At 37.1% G+C, this 19,468-nt stretch overlaps 1 protein-coding gene across 3 annotated transcripts; it reads right to left on the minus strand.

The window, feature by feature from the left end:
• Positions 1–756: 756 nt before the first annotated feature.
• Positions 757–14,247, minus strand: dnajb5 (DnaJ heat shock protein family (Hsp40) member B5). 3 transcript variants are annotated; one of them, XM_043240356.1, is made up of 4 exons: positions 14,158–14,247; positions 12,087–12,345; positions 8,562–9,202; positions 757–3,708 (listed from the first exon to the last, which is right to left on the minus strand). In XM_043240356.1, exons 2-4 carry the CDS (start codon positions 12,295–12,297, stop codon positions 3,475–3,477), a joined length of 1,086 nt encoding a protein of 361 aa, XP_043096291.1. In that variant the 5' UTR covers positions 12,298–12,345; positions 14,158–14,247; the 3' UTR covers positions 757–3,474. The 3 variants fall into 3 exon arrangements, with proteins under 3 accessions (XP_043096291.1, XP_043096290.1, XP_043096289.1); XM_043240355.1 differs by having other exon boundaries at positions 14,067–14,171; XM_043240354.1 differs by lacking the exon at positions 14,158–14,247 and adding an exon at positions 13,430–13,601.
• Positions 14,248–19,468: the final 5,221 nt, after the last annotated feature.

Consider the following 19,468-nt stretch of genomic DNA (forward strand, 5'->3'; position numbering starts at 1 on the left):
TGACACGCAGATAATCAGATCCATGAACCGTGAAAGTTTTTGTAATTTTTTTATGATCTCTAAGAGATTTTATACTTTATTAGAAGTACATCCATCAACAGGCCATACTTCATAAAGAAATGACTGAATTAATTCAACTTGTGAAATAATGCTTTACGTACGACTTAAGGGAAGGTGACAGAGTCAAATGCTCCTGGTTACTGAGAATGGTCTGATTCACCAGTTAATTTCGGAGGCGGGATGAGGATATATCTGAGTCAAGTGATGTGGTATGAGCCATTTGTCAGACTCATCCGCATAATGAAAGCAGTCTCCATTCATGTCACGTAGACTTTACATAATATATTTTAAATAGATAAAAGCAAATGTTTTTCCTCAAAGAGTATTAATTTACTTATATTTAAATATAATTTAAAACTCCAGTACAGACCTTTGGAATCACGTGGAGTCGATATTCTGATTTCAATTTTGGTAACCTTGGTTACGCTGACTTTTGGTCGTGTGTCCAGCGACCTCAGTTGGACAGCTGCCAGTCTAACATCTACTGTACATTTCATTCGGTCTGAAACAAAGTGATCCTTATTTTCTTTTCAGTCAAGACTTTTGGTTTATTTCATGTTCTCATAAATTATTCATAAAGCACCAAAAATGTATACTGTAAGTGTACTGTAAAAGACAAGAGTCCAATAGTATTTCACACACACTCTTCAAGGCCAGATTCTCTCTGAATCCCAGGAAACGAACACAGCGCTCGCATTCTGCATTGATTTATCCTCCCATTGGGTGCAGGGAGCTGCATTTAATACTGTCTCATACATGAGGACAGAAGTAATAAACATGAGACATTTTAAAGTTGACATTCAAATTCAAAACAGAAGTGGCTGGATGTCCAAAAGTCTGTTGAGTACAATGGTACAACAATCCAATCATACACCAGCACATAATAAAACAACATGACATTAAAAAGGTTATGTTCCTCCATACTTTCATTTCATCACCAAATACAGCAAGTATTAAATAACAGTTATGACTGTGTAAGAGAAATCCTGCAAGGATCCTTGGAAATATGAAAATTGTTGTTTATATAGAAAATACGGTTTCTCAAAGGCTGCTGTTACTATAGAAAGATGGTACATCACAAATCAACTGAAAGGGAGGCTTTGCACTTTATATAAATCTAAACTAAAATACAGAGAACTATTGCAAATGATTTCACATTGCACACATTTAAAAGTGTGAAATACAGTATACTGAAACGGTTGTAGTAAAAAGCGGTTCAAAAAAACAGTTCCCTCATAACTTCATAAAAAAGCTATAGCTGTGCTTACTGAACAATAAAGGACTGCCTTTCATAAAAGAAAACACTTAACATCACAGTTCTCCCTTTAATTTTTATATTTACTTTTTCATATCGGATTAAATATGGTCTTTTCAACTTCAGTGTTTGGGTTTCTTTTAACGTGTGGGATGGTGTTTATAGTGAAGTAAATGAGCATTTTTCAATAGCTATCCCTCCCCAATCATTTATTTAAAATTATGTTGCTTAAATGATATTTTAAATGATATACAAAATGTGTTATTGAGGCTGTTCATTTTCATACAATGAAAGTGATTTGTGATCAGCTGGCAAACTTTCACAGAACAACCTGACACTGGAACAGACCAGAATTCATTATTCAAAGAATTTGTTATTCACTGAAATTTTCCTGCTCTCAGTTAATAACATAATGTTAATAACAAAAAACTCTCAGCAAGGACTATTTGTCAGACCAAGTCTGACCATTTTTATACTAGATATTCTAGGTCAAAGTTTTTTGCTTTGTATATGATCCATGTGATGTGTCAAATATGTAACCTAGGATATAACTTGGCTACATAAGATACTGCCTATGGTGATGTTTTTATAGTTTCTTTTCCCTTTGCACCTTATTAAATTAAAAGTGTGTGTGTGTGTGAGCGAGCGAGAGAGAGCGCGAGAGAGAGAGAGAGAGAAAGGGAAGACTATCCTCCACTTTATAATATAGTATTTTTAATCTTTTTTTAGCTTCAAAGTCATTGTCTACTTTCCATTGTTTGGAAAAACAGCCTAGATATTCTGCTAGTTAACTCCTCATGTGTACCACACAAACATTATGACATTATATATTAACGGGATAGAATAATCAAAATCAAAAAAATCTAAATTCTGTCATTAATTACTCACCCTCTTTTGATTCTTAAGACCTGCGTTCATCTTTAGAGCACAAATTAAAATAGTTTTAATGAAGTCCGGGAGCTTTCTGACCCTCCATAGATAGCAAGGGTCCTTACGTGATTAAGGCTCAGAAATATAGCAAGGAGTTCATTTTGCTTTCTTTGCATACAAAATGTGTTCTTGTAGCTTCATAAAAATTACGGTTGAACCACTGATGTCACATGAGCCATTTTAATTTTATATCTTCATACTACATTTCTGAGCCTAGATCGTGGGAGCACCCTTTCATTCTATGCAGGGTTAGAAAGCTCTTGTATTTAAAGAAAATATCTTAATTTGTGTTCCTGAGATGAATGAATGTCTTACGTGTTTGGAACGAGGGTGAGTAAATAATGACCGAATTTTCATTTTTTGATCAACTATCCCTTTAAGAGCACCATGAAGATTACTGCATTATTCCTTCCAATTTATCCTTTTTGGGTAAACTATCCCTAAAATGATGGTTACTGCCATACATTGCTTTTGGGTACTGAAATGGCAAATTACTGTAATTACAGTATTTTTCAACAATAGCCTAAGCTCTTCACTTATGAAACTAAAATAGCTGGTTTGAGCCACATTAAGGCACTCAAAATTTCTGTGACCTCAAAAATCCTGCAATCACACCACCATAGATACCTGTAGACTGCTGAGATACGTGAGGGAGTTGAAATATATCAAATAGTTACCAAATGGCTCTGCTGGTGCTCAAAAATCCTAAAAATCCAAAAGTCTCCAACACTGGCAAGTTGTCTTATCACTTCATTTAAAATGAGATTATTACAAGGGAAAGGAATTTAATCTGCTACAAAATAACAGATTCAAATCCAGAATAAATAGCCAGCTGTTGTTGGATGATCCTCGTGTCCGTCATTACACCAAATATATTAACCTACCATCCAACAAATCAGTCTTTCTGCCTTTCTTGTAAATGTTTGCCTTCGACATGTTGATAGAAGAGGATAAAAACCGTTAAGGGAAAATAATAATAAAATAAAAATAATTCTTAAAATAATATCCTAGTTGAAAGTCATGAGCCTCGGCATGAACACAAACTACTTCAACATCCCAAAAAAATCAGCTTTCCAAATGTTCAGAGAAAGTGATAATAAATTAGGTAAAACTGTAACAAAATATCAAATGAGCCTCTGGTCCTTACGACATATTTGTCCCTCTTCGAATTCAGTATCTGTTTGTTTGGGGAAAACGGTGTGTTTTACAGGGAATCCACTGAACTTCCTCTAAGACTGTGGTAGGTGCTGTTTGATGATCTCTCTGGACTGAGGTGGTATTCTGTCTGGGAAGCGCACCTGGAACTCCACTATCAAATCCCCACGCTGAGACGGATTTTTTGGGAAAGGTAGGCCTTCTCCACGCAGTCTCTTGATTGTGCCTGGTTTGATGATATCGCTGCAGGGCAATGTGATCGCTCGGTTGTCAATGGTGGGAATGTTCACTGTACAGCCACACAACGCCTATCAAAAAAAGCAAAGTGAAGTCAGTGCGAGAGCCGTTGATGGTATTTCAACACTTAAGCACAAACTCTGCATGGCGACATAGAGACCTAGTGTAAGATGCCTCTATGATGTTACAGGCACTGGGAGCACATGTACATATATATTCAAATAAAATAGTATGTATATGTGCGTATATATAGTACAATCCTATACAGAAAATACATAGCAATATTTTAAGTTTTACAGAAGTAAAATGTTAAGTTTAACATTTCCACTTTCTCTTGTCGCTCACTAAAACCTGGTTTAAAACACTGATGTAAAGAAAAATCCACATCATCCATCCATCCATCTTCTGCCGCTTATCTGGGGCCGGGAACATTAAAACATGGATACAATCAAATTCATCATAGCTTTTCCACAACTACTACAATATAGAAAGTGCACAATGTCATACACATTGATACAAAACATCAACATGGTAACAAACATCACAGTAATGCGATAAATATTAACATAAAGAAATCGAGTACGGTAAAACTCCAATGAAAAGGATTATTATTTGATAATTTGATGGAAAAAAAAGGAAAAAAGAATCAATATCAAAATATTATTACAATTTTAAAAAATTATTTCTAATATGTTGATTTGGTGCACCAAAATATGCTTTTTTATTATTATCTTCATTGAAAACTGTTAAAATATACAGTTCAGCAGTCATAAACATATTTGAACAATTATAGTCATTATATTTTTCAATTAACGTTTAAGAAAGAAAGAGCTGTGAAGTTCGGACTTGGATTGTGTAAATGTAGGCAAGTATGTGGGGATATCCAAGTGTGTGTGTGTGTGTGTGTGTTATGCTACAGAGGGGGTAGCTGAGTGCACAGAAAGCTAATTTTGGCCACTGCTCTCATTTCACTGGGCTAATGAAGCAACCGAAAAATCAGCTGAGGAAATAAATTGCAAAACTCAATAAAGAAGTTAACATGGAACTGAAATGATATTACTTCAACAGATGTAACACTTTCACATTTTCAAAATAGGCAAACCATAATAACGCCATAGCAATGTCCTCATTTGTAGCTTACAACCATCTGCTAAATGAATAAAGACAAATCACATGGAAGCTGAAGTCACTCTGGATAAAGAAATTGTGATATTAGTTTTAGACATCGGTGGCATACTCTGACTTTCTGAGAGTTAACAGCAAAAATAGAATATATGACTTCACTGGTTCATATAACGATAAGTTTAACAGATTTGTCACACTTTCTATTATAGAAAAGTAAGCAGCAATCGCCAGGTTCAAGTGCTTAAGGCATTTAAGGAAAGAGACATTACGTATTATTTAGAAAAGGCTATACCGATGTAAATCAATGATTTAAAAAAATGTTTTTGGCAATTGGCATCAACTGTGGTCCGATCCCCTTAAAGGTTCACAAGTTTAGAATCACCTGTTGTGTGTAAGTTTTGAGTTTTCCTTTAGTCTTTATAGAATTTTGGGTATATCTGGACAGGCCCTTTTTCTAAACAGCCCCATTATAGATGCCCAAAGGGAACCTTTCTAAATTCTTTGATAATTATTGGCCTAGAGAATTGTACTGCAGTTTAGTTTTTTTCTAAATTTGTTTGTTCTTCTCAGTCAGCAATGGTTTAGAGGTAAAATTGTCCAGAATGAGGAGTTGACATGAATATCATGTGTACATATGAAAACCCCTGAACCATATCTGAACCATCTGAACACACAGACCAGTTTGGTTACTTACATTCTTCAAAATATCTTCATTTATAGAAACAGAAAACAGAAAAAGGGGAAATCCAGGAGGAGTAAAATATGACGATTTTCATTTTTGTGTAAACTATTTCCTTAAGTATCAGGACATTAAGCATGAAATGGCTAAATTCAAGACTTAAAGATTAAAGCTTAGCTGTGTGAAGTGAAGAGCCTGCAGTTATTGCATGTGAGCTTATGCTGGAAAAGCTTTTCATGAACTTTCTGTGAATACCAAGCGCAAATATTGCCAGACAACTCTGCTTAGCAGCTGCCTCAAGGGATGAGAAAATGTGTTCGCAATGACATCAGCTCCTTCCTACAGACAGCAGCAGTGTGGGCTGGGGGATGGGAGCCGTGGGATTCATGGAAAGAAGGGAGTAGCTGATACTCTCACAAAACAGTTGACCATGACAAGCTGCCAGGCATCTCCTCAACTCTGGCTTACGATGATGTTTCCCAAACAGCAACAAGAATTAAACAACCCAACTTCATGTCAGAACTGCTGCAGAATGAAACTAAGACTTGTTAAAGCGGAGTGAATATTAAATCAATTCTGGTTCCGCTAAGCAAGCAGATCATGCAATAAGTGTTTCAGTGGCGACACAGACAAGTAGATAGTCGACTATTTTGCTGTCACTCTTTTATAATATGTAAAAAACTGAGTTGCATTAGAATTATATAGGACTGACAACCATATTTTCACAGCGTCTGCTCAGCACAGTTTATGTTACATGTTCACACATATTAAAGCTGTATTCAGTAGTTTGGTGCTTAAAATGCTGCATTGAGTACATTAAGTAATAAATGGTGTTTTAGAGTTATTTGAACACAAAGGAACTTATTGTGTTTTACCAGCTTATTATTTACATGTTATTATCATGTTTTGCCAGCAGAGACAACAGGGGAATTAGTAACTGCACGACCAAAGAAAACAAAATAATGCTCATAAACAAGGTGTAAAGATTTGATTACAATTAAATTCCTGAGAAGTGATGCCTAAACTCAGTGTAATTTACAAGAAACTCAGAGATGATCATTCTGATCCACACTGATAGATGCTGTGATGCTAATGGCTAATGTTAACTAAAGAAGTGCCGAATGCACCTTTAAAACACTGTGCTCAAATTAACAATTTTCTGATGCAAGATCGCATTCAGAGCTGTTTTGAATAATCCAGCATCATCATAGAGATAGCATCATGTGGCCCCGTGTTTCCTCAGCACCACTGCTAGGGCCCTTTAGTACTGCTGATGAGTAATTACTAGGTGAATGGGTATGGAAATTACCAGCAGGCAGGGACCTTATAGCTGTCTCGCTCTTGTACAAACCCATGGTCATTACCAGCAGGCAATTAAAGTAACTCCAGGCTCTAATTAAAGCAATGCCTTGGGGTTTCACTAAGAGCATCTCTAAATGAATAGTGATATTGAAATGTAGACAATGTGCCGCTGAGAACAGTCTAGATCCATGCTAAATCTGTCCTCTGAATGCGTCTATGATAAACAGACAAGTGAAAATTTGTGGGGCAAGTATGCAGGAGACGGTACCAGATGGCAAAACAGTTTGTGATGTTCACTGCTACTTATCAGATTTCATTTTGGGCATCTCATGAGCGAGACCTTTAAAAGTAAATCACTGATCTGAAAACACCTCAGAAACGATTAGCAGACGTTTTCAGATATTTAAATACATGTCTGACATATTAAAAAGTAACTAAAAGGCTGTTTTTGCTGGAGAGCAGGAAATCTTACGAACACATTGTTTAAAACAGATGACAACTGCTTGCTCTGGCTGAGGTAAAAGTTGCCAAAAGTAAAATGAACAGAAAGACGAGAATATGTTTTCACTGTTAATCACAGTGGTGCTCTGAAACACATCATGGTCACTCACTCTAGACTGACATTAAGGCTATTTCTGCTGATGTGTCACTATAAAGTATTAACTGACAGTGGTTTTCTAGGTCACTAGACAAACAGAAATATAGGCGGTTACTGTAGGCTGTAGTTATTATCATGAGTAGGTCAGCCCGTGAAAATCCCATTACATCTAGACGACATCAATTATATACTGAAATTATTGGTTTCATTTAAAAATGCATCATGTTTCAGTGTTTGATGACTTCGTGCAGAATTTTCTGCGCTTTACTGAATCCCTCCAGGCCAGCACTGCAGCAGTGACACTAAGAGCTGATATAAACACCTATACCTATAAAAAAACTGCTGTAATACAACAGAAATACTATTCACAATTGTACTAAAATCTAACTTTTTGACTACAGTTATGACTGATTTATATTATTATATTTATTGTGTACAATCAAGCACATTATATTATTAGTAAGTTTACTAATTTTAAGGAAATGAACATTCCGTGTGCAACCTGAAAGAAAAAAAAAACCCTCTTGGTTCTGTCACATGACAATTCTATCTGCATAGTTCAACTCTACCAGGCGAGTTCAACTCACTTTTTCAAAGCTAGGACTCTGCTTTGGCGTATGACACTGCACCATGACATTCCTGTGCTCTCACACTGAAGTGGGAGAGAGTAAATCAGCAATGACGCTTAGCCATGGAGGGACTCTACAGTCACCAGGCATGATGTGTCCTATCAAGTCCTATAGCTAGGTAGATTAACACTGGGCATGTTCCGGTATATTTGCCCATATATACACACATTATAATGTTATGCAATAATAAGTTTCATAATGAAATTGTAGATTGATAATGTGGGGCAATAAAACCAACAATGGTGTGCATGGGGAGAATAATGCAGCCAAATTTAGCAGCTGTGCAGGTTAACAAGGTCAGCCCTTATTTTGGACTCGGTGAGGTTGATACCAAATGAGGCCCATTAATTCACTCTGTAAGTCCATGTTAATGAGGGCACAAAGGCCAAAGGGTGGTTTGGTGTTAAGACTGCAGTAAACCTGTCTAATCTAAGTCTAGGTCCATCTATTCTTGGGCTACAGAAGCCAACTGATAAAACAACCCGGTCTGCTTTGATGGACAGTCAGGGGGTGTCAAGAAAGTTTGCCCAGTGGTATGGGTGAAAATACATGGTGGAAACCTAAAAAAACTAAACAATGAAGAAAACATACCTCCTTAAGACCAATCTTGGCTGTGTAAATGATGTTGGATCCATCTCTTTTGAAGAGAGGGTGCCCTTTGTCTTTGAGCACAAATGCAATATCAGCAGGAATGTTCTCAGGCGTCTCATCACCTTCTTTGGGAAAGGTGATCTTGGTCCCTTCCTTCCAGCCTCTCTTGATGACAATGTTAAGGATCTTGTCCTCTGTCCTCATTGTCCTTCCATCTGGGTTCAGTCTTCGGCGAGTGATTCGCATCCGCTTGGTACATCCATGGAAGATCTCTTCTAGAGACACTTTAAGCTCATGTACCACTGGAGGGTCCTGTACTTTCCTCCGGCCACCATGAAGGGGCTCATTACGATGTCTTCGACCTCCACCGTGATGAAAACCATTGATACCATTGAAGCCAAAGTGGCTAAAGGAGCTGAAAGGATCATCATCTCCATCCATGTCAATGTCCATGTCATGATCACCACTATGGTCATTAGTGCCATTGGTGGTTCCCCGTTGGCGTCCAGAACCAAAGAATATATCGAAGGGGTTGGAGCCTCCAAAGAAAGAAGCAAAGGTGGCATGTGGATCCCCATGAAAGGTGTAGTGATATGTAGTCCCCTGTCCACTAGATGAGCCTGTGCCACCTGTTTTCAAACCTAGACGGAAATACATAGGAGGAACAATGCATGAGGGCTTTCTGTATTTACAAAATTCTTTTAAGTTCAGCTTAATTCCACAGGCTAGCATCTTCTGTGACAGTTTCAGGTTAGCAAACACTCTAGCTTCCAGTAATGATATCCAAGTCTTTAAGAAAGTTTAACTTTATGTCATCTCATAAGTACACCAAGGATTGATGGAACCATATTAAGGGCATCACGGACTTAGTAAGTCTGCCTCAGCTGTGCGAGAAAAGTGGATTTAGGAATGCGGTTGCCTTGAAAAGTCAATTCTGCTTGACACTGATAAAAACCTAAGCCACTTTCTATGAAAATGGTAACTAAAATAGAATGACTTCTAACTATTATGGCTTACTGCATCCAAAATTAGGATTTAGGATTTCAAGGCTTTATATGTGTATATTCTTTAATATATATTGACATTTTTTTCTTAAAATAAGTATGCGCATTGGCACATCCTAGCTGGACCTTTTAACCTAGACCATACATACTTGTCTACATTATATGTTTTGATTTTGCTATTTTGTACATTGTCTATTTTGTATATTATTCTTTTTACTATCTGTGTCCTGTCCTGTCGCTGTCATTCTATTGCACTGTGGCGCTTCTGTCACTAAAACAAATTCCTCACATGTGTAAACATACCCGACAACTTCAAGATGATTTTTTGCCTCAAACCCTCTACACTACAAAAAGAATGGTCTATTTCATTGTATTACCACTACCACAGCCAAAAAGTTTAATGACAGCTATTTCTATTTGTTTAGTGAAAACAGAAAGACACTGAAACACTGAACTGTCTGCAACTTCTGAAATATTATAACAGCCCTGCAAACTGGCAGCTGAGATGTAAATTCTAAACTCCTGCTGGATAATTATCAAGTGCTAGCCTGTAACATGACGTAGCATGGAATAGCATTTGATTTAGTCTGCAACTGCTCACACATCACCATTTTGAGGTGTAAAGCTTAACAGAAGACCTGCCAAGTCTTTCTCTGTTTCTCTTCTCCACCCCCGCTCAGTTTGGTTACAAATTCAGATTGCTGGACAAAGAACAGAAATAAGGTTTTAAACAAGCAGGCTACTTCATTTCTATTAATGTCTTTTAGCTGGTTTCTCTCGGTGGCCTGGTTCTGAAAAAAAAAAATACTTTGGCAAGAACATGCAGTATAAATCCTGGACAAGTGATTATACTGAGTGGTAGACTACAGCAGCGTGTAAGTGCTCTTTAAGCTCTGGTGTCTGAACTGTGTTTTGAGGTTCACTGCAAAACTATCTTATTCACAAAAATAGAAGTACAGAAAGAGCAGGTCAATTAGGATCAAACAATCATTTATCTTGCGCTTTTCAGTTCTGTTTAAAAACCATTAACACCCATGCGTTATGGTGGGTGATTGATGGCTTGCAACAAATGCACTCCTTCTAATGATAAGGACACAAGCTGACTCATCTTCCAACTTCACATCTTCAGCTGTTCAGTCTGCCTACTTAATGCGGACACCTTATAAAACATGCTTCCACCCTATTCTTTGCAACTTCAATGAACTCCTCAGGCTAAAACAACTAATGAGGGGATGGTTATTAAAGTGGCTCATTTGGGAATAACAGATTCATAAGTCTATTTCTTACAATACATAATTAAAAACATAATACATAAGCGTAAATCTGTTCATAGAGCTACATTAGCTTGCTGTAGCCACAGCCTTTTAACTGTACCCAATGGCTCTTTTTTTAAGAAAAATGGAACACAGAACAAACGGATGCAAAGACTCTAAAAACATAAAGGGATTCCTTGCGAAATTCACGAGTAACATTAGTAAAGGCGGAATTGGCAGGTGTACTCAGTGTAAAGATGCTTAGTTTGGCATCTAGCCTAGAGTTGGCATAAGTGGGAACATTTGAAATCCTACTTTTTTCTTATTTTGGAAAATTGCCATGTTTATAGTCCTTACATTTGTCAGAGAACTTTTCTGCATCACCCTGCAGTGTGAGGGAGTTATTTTGATTGTCGGGAAAAAGCAGAGGTGGTAAAGCTGCTTTGACAGTGTATAAAGAACAGTGGTCTAGCCACGTGACACATGACAAAGATTTTTTTTAAGGGTTGTCCTATCTGGTATAAACAGAGCTGTGCCTAGGTTGATTAAGTCTGTTGATTAATTGTTATTAACATGTATTGTGCAATATTTTAGACTGTAAACGTAAATACAACAACACTAACATTACACTGCTGGAGTCACTTAATCAGACTGTTCACACTTGTAAAAAATTAAGCCACATTTTAAACCCTTGGTAAATTGACTCCCAGGTTATCGTGTTTCATATCTCAACTCTATTCATGATCCGACATTTCACACTATATTCCTAAAACCAAGATTTATATGTGTGAAATGGTCAAATTACTTGTGTGAATGTTCTTCTACCCAGGTTTAAAAGCAGTTTACAATGAAAACAATCCAGGTTTAAGGAAAGTGTAAAAAGTTATAGGCCCGGATTTACAGACAGGGTTTAGCCTAAACCAGGATTAGGCCATAGTTCAGTTAGGTCATTTAAGTAATTTTTATAAACATACCTTAGAAAAAAACCTAAGAAAAAACAAGGGCTTAAGATCAGTCAGTGCAAATTTCTTTCAGTTGAAACGGCTCCGATTTACATTTTAGTCTAGGACTAGGCTTAAGTCTTTTTTGTTAGTGTGTCCAAAGTTTAGTGTGTCCAAATCCATAAATGAACAGAGAAGTGGCTGCGTACTGATTGTCAAATTATCGTTTCCCAGAAAACTAATGGCCCATGAATGAGTCGTACAATCTGATAAGGCTCTAACATGCTTGGCAGTGGTTCATCTGTGCATGGACTCAACCATACTTACCGTCCTCGCCGTATTGATCATAGATGACTCTCTTCTTTGGGTCACTCAGAACCTCATAAGCCTCTGCTATCTCTTTAAACTTCTCTTCAGCATTGGGATCCTTGTTTTTGTCTGGATGGAACTTTAGGGCCATCCTTCTATAGGCCTTTTTGATTTCATCTTCATTAGAGCCTGACGTTATGCCAAGGATCTTATAGTAATCCTTCCCCATGGCTTTGATTTACAGATAGAGTCCAGAGTTCCAGAACGTCCAAACTTTCTACAAAACAACAATGAAAACAAGCAAGGTAAACAATAAAGTAATACAAATGCATTCAGGTTATACAGAATTTTTCTTTTAATGTCAACAACAAAAAATGGAGTCTGCAAGTATGGAAGCCCGTTTCCACCACTGAAAAAAAAAAGTATTTAGCCTTTTTTATCAGAACACGCAATTTTTAACTTAAAAACAAAAGTTAAAAATAAGTTTTTTTTAATTCAGTGGCGCAAACGGGTTTCCATACGCAAGCGATTGTGTGTATGTGCAGTTTTATTGTGGATTGTGTTTCTCGGAGTGGGTTTCTCGAAAATGTGAAATGTAAAACCAAAAGTGGATCTACAGCCGAACGCTTCAGAAACTCTCTGAACTCAAAGGAACATTGTCGATCCACTCCATGCGTGTCCTCTGCTCCACTCCGTATTTTCTCTCCGCGTTGAGGCTTAAACTCGACCGTCTCCTGTCCTTTTGGAACTATTTTTATTGACGGCCGGGGCAGAAATATGCTAATTAATTTAACAATTTGTGTTTTAAACGTAAACGTTTCTTATATCGATTCATTTATCCGCTTAGTAATACCAAACTCAAAATCTCTACCCATGGCGTTTCAGCCGTGCTGATTGATATATATAACAGCAGCGCTTCTGCTCTTGTAATGTTACTTGTGCCTAGAGCTTCTGCTGCAGTCAGTAAGTGCTCACGATATTCTTACCAGAGGCAGTAGACAAAAATAAAACACCGCGATATTCTACAGTTATCTCACAGTGGGCAGGGAAGATTTCAGCGTAGCGCAGCATCGACAAAGACATGCATCTGAAATAAAACTACAGATCCTCATCTGATCCGAGCCTGTCGTTTGGGCGGCACTGCAGACCGCGGGAGAAACGCTAACAAAGACTTCACGTACAGCATATCATACAGAGCGGTTTACATTTACACACAAACAAACATGATGAATGAAGAATGTGATTTTGCGTTTAGGCTTATTGTATCCCGTCTCCGTTTGACTAAAAGCGGCTCTGTTTAAAATACACGCAACACACCGTATGTACTCGACAGGAACACGACGAGGTTCACTAAAGCTCACCAGTCAAGATATCTGCAGAGCAATGATGCCGGTTTGCCGCATCCGACAGGAAATCCTCATCTCTACATCAAAACCTCTAAGGTCTCCCGGTATTCCTCTCCGGTATTTAATGATGTCATGGTGACCACCAATGAAAAAATAACGGACGACTGGTGACTGAGTGATATCTGACTGACGTCAGTTAGACAAGCCTGACCTCTTTATGTATTCTTCCCATAAAAACATTTTTTTTCCCCGGATTATATGCGTCTGCACCAGCATAGGCTCTCTGCAGATCGTGCACACCGATTAAACAACATCCTTAAATTAGACGCGAGCAGATACGGAATCAATACCGGCCGTGTCTCAAAACCTTCTGAGCTGTCTGAGCAGCAGGCAGCGAGGTTTTCCGAAACACGCACGTTAATAAAGTAAAGATTAACATTGACAATCAAAAGTCTGATTCTGATTACACGATCTGCTATTAAGATATATATTAAGTCATCGTATCGATATTAATCCTTTCCATTACTTGTAAACCGACACCGTTTTTTTTTTTAAATAATATTTTTCGGTCAACTATCCCAAGTTGTCAAATTCCGGTGAGAGTAATGCGTTAAAAAACTATAGCCTTTAAAATCTCGCAGCGAGAACTTACGACAAAGGATGAAGACTGTCAATCGCACGCACATGTGTGTTCCAGTTGTTGTTTTTTTCCCCGAGGTATAGAAAGTTGAAATAGAGCTTACCGTATCAAAGTATCCTTTAGCTGTCTGCCGGTTAGAGCTGCATGACATTCTACTCCATTCCGTTAACCCCGCCCCTAACCCCTCCACTCAAAAAAACCGGTCCACCTCCAAAATCAAGCTGACTTGGTGGTGCATTTTAGATATCTGGCCAAGTTAGAAAAACTAATACAGTATTTATAAGCATTTGTGCGCGTGAACATACAGATATTAGACATATTTGACACCATTGTGGGTGTGTGCGTGTGTGTGTGTGTGTCACGAATTGATTTTGAGAAGAGAGATAGCCACATAATGTGCTTGTGCCCCTCTTCATTTTCCAGGATGTGCTCTTGTGATGCCCTCATACAGAACCCAGGCAGTCACTGAGTGGGATCGATACGGCCGTCTGACCCTGGATCAGGCCTTACATTAACCCTGCAGGGGACAAACTCTCCACGGATGTCTGGGATCTTGGGTCACTGCACGGCCCAAAGGAAATTTTACATTCAGTCTGCTTATAGTACAGACTCTGCTGAGGAAGGCTGTTATATAAATCAACATATAAGGCACCACTGGATTTTACTCTGCACTTTTTGAACTGTTTAAATCCATCAGCTGCCCGTTTTACAGTTTCTGGATGTTTCCAAAACTAGATGTTTACACTGAAGTCAATCCATGTTACGCAATGCTCCATGAATGAGCATGGATGTTTATATTTATATTAATTATTTGTAAAAAAAAAAATATATATATAGCAACGGGGTAAATGATGGCAGCATTTGCATTTTTTTGATAAACTATTATTTGAATATTTTATCATTAGAAACATTTTTAAAGAGAGAGTAACTATAACAGTACTTTCCCCCAACAATATCTATTTATTTATTAACATGCAGATGAGTCATACTATCCAGCACCGGGCTGTATCCCATTTATTAGTTTATTCAACCGAAATGTCATTACAGAATCCTCACGTCTTACTTATTTGTATAAAGTTAGCTCACATCTTTAAATAGACAGGAATGAAAAGCAGGCTGAAAGAGGTGGACTGATGGGAATAAGCGCACCTGAATCATCACAGCACTTGAGCGTGGAGGAGAAATGTAAATGATTGAGTGACTCAGAACCTCCCACAGGTGACAACTTAAGTGCAGTGACTTCAGTCATTTAACCCTTTATGTGCAGCATGAGAACTTGGCACAGAGTTAAATACTTGTTTTTATTAGTATCTAATTGCAAGGTGTAACGGTAGTTAAAGATATAACACTAGTCACAAGCACATTTTCTGTCATGTTATAGACCCGGCCAGTCCAGGACTCCCCTAAAGGAGCCACATCATCCAGAAATCCCCCCTAACCTACTGCTATAAGCATCTTCATGGTAACTGGCCCTCACTGTCCATCCACCTCTTCAGCTCTCCACATGACTAAATGACTTAATAAACAAATAAATATATAAAATCCCACACACATGTCTAACTGAATGATTTCTTGTGCTACAGGGGTGGCATATACAAGTGGAGGCTTTCTTTTGCAAAAAAAAAAAAATATTTCTCTCTGGACACAATAGCACCTGTAGGTCATTCTGTGTTCACGCATATAGTGAGAACACCATCTGTACAAATGGGGAGCAGAGAGAGAGAGGGAGAGAGAGAGAGAGAGAGAGAGAGAGAGAGAGAGAGAGAGAGAGAGAGAGAGAGAGAGAGAGAGCACACTGTGTTTGAACACTGGGTAACAGAACAAATTTCACACACAAAATGTACTTCAACACCAGACAGCATAATGGTAGCCATGACAACTGGACCCAGAGCTAGACAGTGCGTCTATATCTCCAAGCCTCTGTCGGTGTCTTCTGATACCACTGACATCTGTCAATACAGTACAATACCAAACAAAAGTCTGTTTCATTAGGGAGATCGGAGATGATAGTTTAGTGTAATTGATTATGTTCTCTGCAGTAGGTTTAATACGTTTCTTCAACTCTTAAAGGGACAGTCCGTCTAAAAATAAAACTGTCAGCTTTTTAAATGTTGAATAAGCATTGCGAATTTAAATGCATAAATTGATTATAAATAGATAAGTATAAATAGATTAATCCTGATTAAAGTTGCAGGAGCTATTCAAGAAGCTAATCAAGAGCAGCGAGTGACTTCCTTGTTTTTGATTGTCAACATTAAAAAAGTGCTGCCACTTTAAGACCATGAAAAAAATCTCATGTGAATATTATAATACTTATTAAATGAACATGTCAATTTACTATTAAAGCAAATCATATGTAATTAACACGAATATCTAATATTTCCTCAGAAGAGATGCAACAGCTGCACGGAGAAATAACTTTTTGACATTTGTGAAGCGTATAGTCATCACTCAGACAGTTCTGTGGGCTGCAGACCTAAAGGTTAGCATGACATCTATTAGCATGATTCAGCTGAAAATGTGCTGCTGCGGGGACTTGGAGGCTCTCGTCCCTGTCGTTATCAAGCCAACGAGGAAAAAACAACACAAATACAAAAATCATGCTTGTTTTGTGTCTGAAATCTGTACACCTCAGAAAAAAGTGCACAGAAACGAGAAGATGACACAGCTGGTGCTATCTTTAATCACTGGCTGTAAATATAAGTGGGCAACAGAATATCTGTTTCAAAATACATTTATAGTAGAACATTCAGTTTGTATGAGGTGAGGTCTGCTCACGTAACAAACTGGGAAGGAGACCCCGTTATCTGATGGCTCATAGGGATTAAAAATGAAATCAACGGTCATAGCATGTATATGTTATTATTAATAAGAGTCACTTCTTCATGCTATAGGTCATTTGACTGAGGTCATATAGTAACTAATATTAAAGTATGTAGACAATAAAGTAATCTTATATGTATGTATGTGTGTGTGTGTGTGTGTGTGTGTGTGACATAGTAACATTGCTAATGGAAATTCTGATCCATGTTCTGGTTTTCCCTCCGGTAAAACGGCACGATGACTCAGACTCTCTGCTTATTAGACTGTACTGCTTTCTTTTCCAACACCGTAAAACTTTCATTCAATACACTCGTACGACAATCAGCGAGAAACAAGTCTTCAAAGAGGACTTTAAATACCAATACAAGATTTTCCTTAACAAAGCGTCTCAGAATTAGTAATGGAAAGGTGGGTAACTAATGTTTGCTGATATATTAAAAGAGATCCATCACTCACTGCTGGCACTTAATCCTCATAAGTCATGTGTTTCATTAGTGCTGTATCGCAGATAGGATCTCCCGTGTAAGTGCAATGCACCGCCAGCACTCGCTTGGTTTTCAGCACAGGATTTATTGTTTCTATAATATACTGGGCTATTTACCAGTCAAAGTATTTTTTACGTCTCTAAATGATTCGATTCAAATGCAACGACTCACTTAATTACAGCAGCTTCCTGCCTCCTACTGGTGGCTTCAATTTCATATTTTTAAAGTATATATTTGAAACGATTTAAAATGTATTCGAAGTATTCAAAGTTTTAGGATTCGAATATCAAAAGATGTATGCATTTGTAACCGCAGGTTAAATGCAATAATGTCTTGCATTAAAGGAATGACTATTAAGATATATATTAAATGTAAGATTATATAGAATTGATAAATATCAAAGACATTGTGAAGAAAGTTTGTAACCAGGCTGTTTTGGGTCACCATTGACTTCCACAGTACTGGTTTAATAAAGGTAAAAATGCCCATAAAGGGTAGAAATCACTTTAAACTTGTTGAAGAATATTTCTATCACTGTCAACTGAACGCGCAGAATATCAAAACCTTTACAGCACAACACACATTTAGTAAATATAGAGATATATTTTTTCATATACAGCACACCCCTATATAGATACTGAATTCTTTGTTTCTTAGTGATCATCGTAAAATATGCTTTAACTTCGAATTAGGATTTCTCAACGGTAACGAGGACAGAAATATTATTGATGTTTATACAAGGTTTTGAGGTTAAATACAGATTTAATATCATAAAAGAAACAGATCAATAGCTATGATACTGGTTTTGAAATCAAATCTTTGCATAATTATGACAACAAACACTATCATCTAATAATGCCATCTTAAAAAAGAAAGCATAAACCAAATAAGGTTTATCACATAAGGTGTACATTTTGTGTGTGTGTGTGTAAAAAATTCCTCTTTGTAATCATCAACATTTTCAAAAGTAACTAATTTACACATTTTTTTCTCAGTAACTGTAACTAATTACACTTCTCCCATAGAAATTATAGTTATAGACTTTAGAGTTATAGGGTTTAGTTGATAAAACTTTGGTATACAGATTTCTGGTTCTGCCTTATCAATTTTTATTTAGATTTTAGGATTTAGATCCTTGCTACATCCTCTAATGCACGGATACTGTAAGAAAGCATTTTCTGTACATTTTTCTATTTTCTATAAATTTGCAATGAATGTTCGCTGAACAAACAGATTTGTTGACGGCAATGTAATTCTGCTACAGTCACGACTAGCAGGCAATATAAATAATTGCAATTAAACATAATTAAGTGTAATTATTTATATACATTTCTTTTAAAGAGTTGATTTGCTAAATTAGTTGTAATATATCTCCAGTAAAATCACTCAACAGCCACCGTGCATTGTGTAAATGTTAAAAACCATAATTTATATGTGACTACACCCAGTAATGCCAGGCCTGAAAATAAATTTGTTAAATTAAGCTGAAAGATAGTTTGTTATGTAAATGTGTTACATTGAATAGGAAATTGTAACTCTGTGTACAGAGAGTGTGTATCTCAATATAAAGAACATGTTCTATGAAGATTTTTTTTTATTTACTGTACATATGTGAAAACATAACTTTTGCTAAGTAATTTTATAAAGATTTTTTTGCACCCTCAGATTCTAGATAAACCTCAGCCAAATATTACCCTACCATAAACCATACATCAATGAAAAGCATATTTATTCCACTTTCAAATCTCAATGGTCTATAACAGTCTAGCATAAATCCCAATTTTAAAAAAATTGTAAAATGTGACTAATTTTGTTGCTGTTACGTGACCGCATTTGTTTCTCTCCTTTTCTGTGATTGGATAATTTTAGTGACGTCTTTTCTGTTATTATTTGCTGCTGTTTTTTATTAGGTTTCTTTATTGGTTCGCCTGACCATCTGGGAGGATCTGGATGTCCAATCAGGAGCCGCGATGCAGAATTTAAATGGAATTGGTGTGCATGTTTCGGGGGCGGTGGAGTTGTGGCTAGCTTCACTGCGTACCTCATTTGTGCTGTGGTTTTCTTTTGAGTACTGTAATCGAACAAACTGAGATGAGTTAATTTAAT

Source organism: Puntigrus tetrazona, chromosome 5 (genome assembly GCF_018831695.1).
Source record: "Puntigrus tetrazona isolate hp1 chromosome 5, ASM1883169v1, whole genome shotgun sequence".
Taxonomy (NCBI): Eukaryota; Metazoa; Chordata; class Actinopteri; order Cypriniformes; family Cyprinidae; genus Puntigrus; species Puntigrus tetrazona.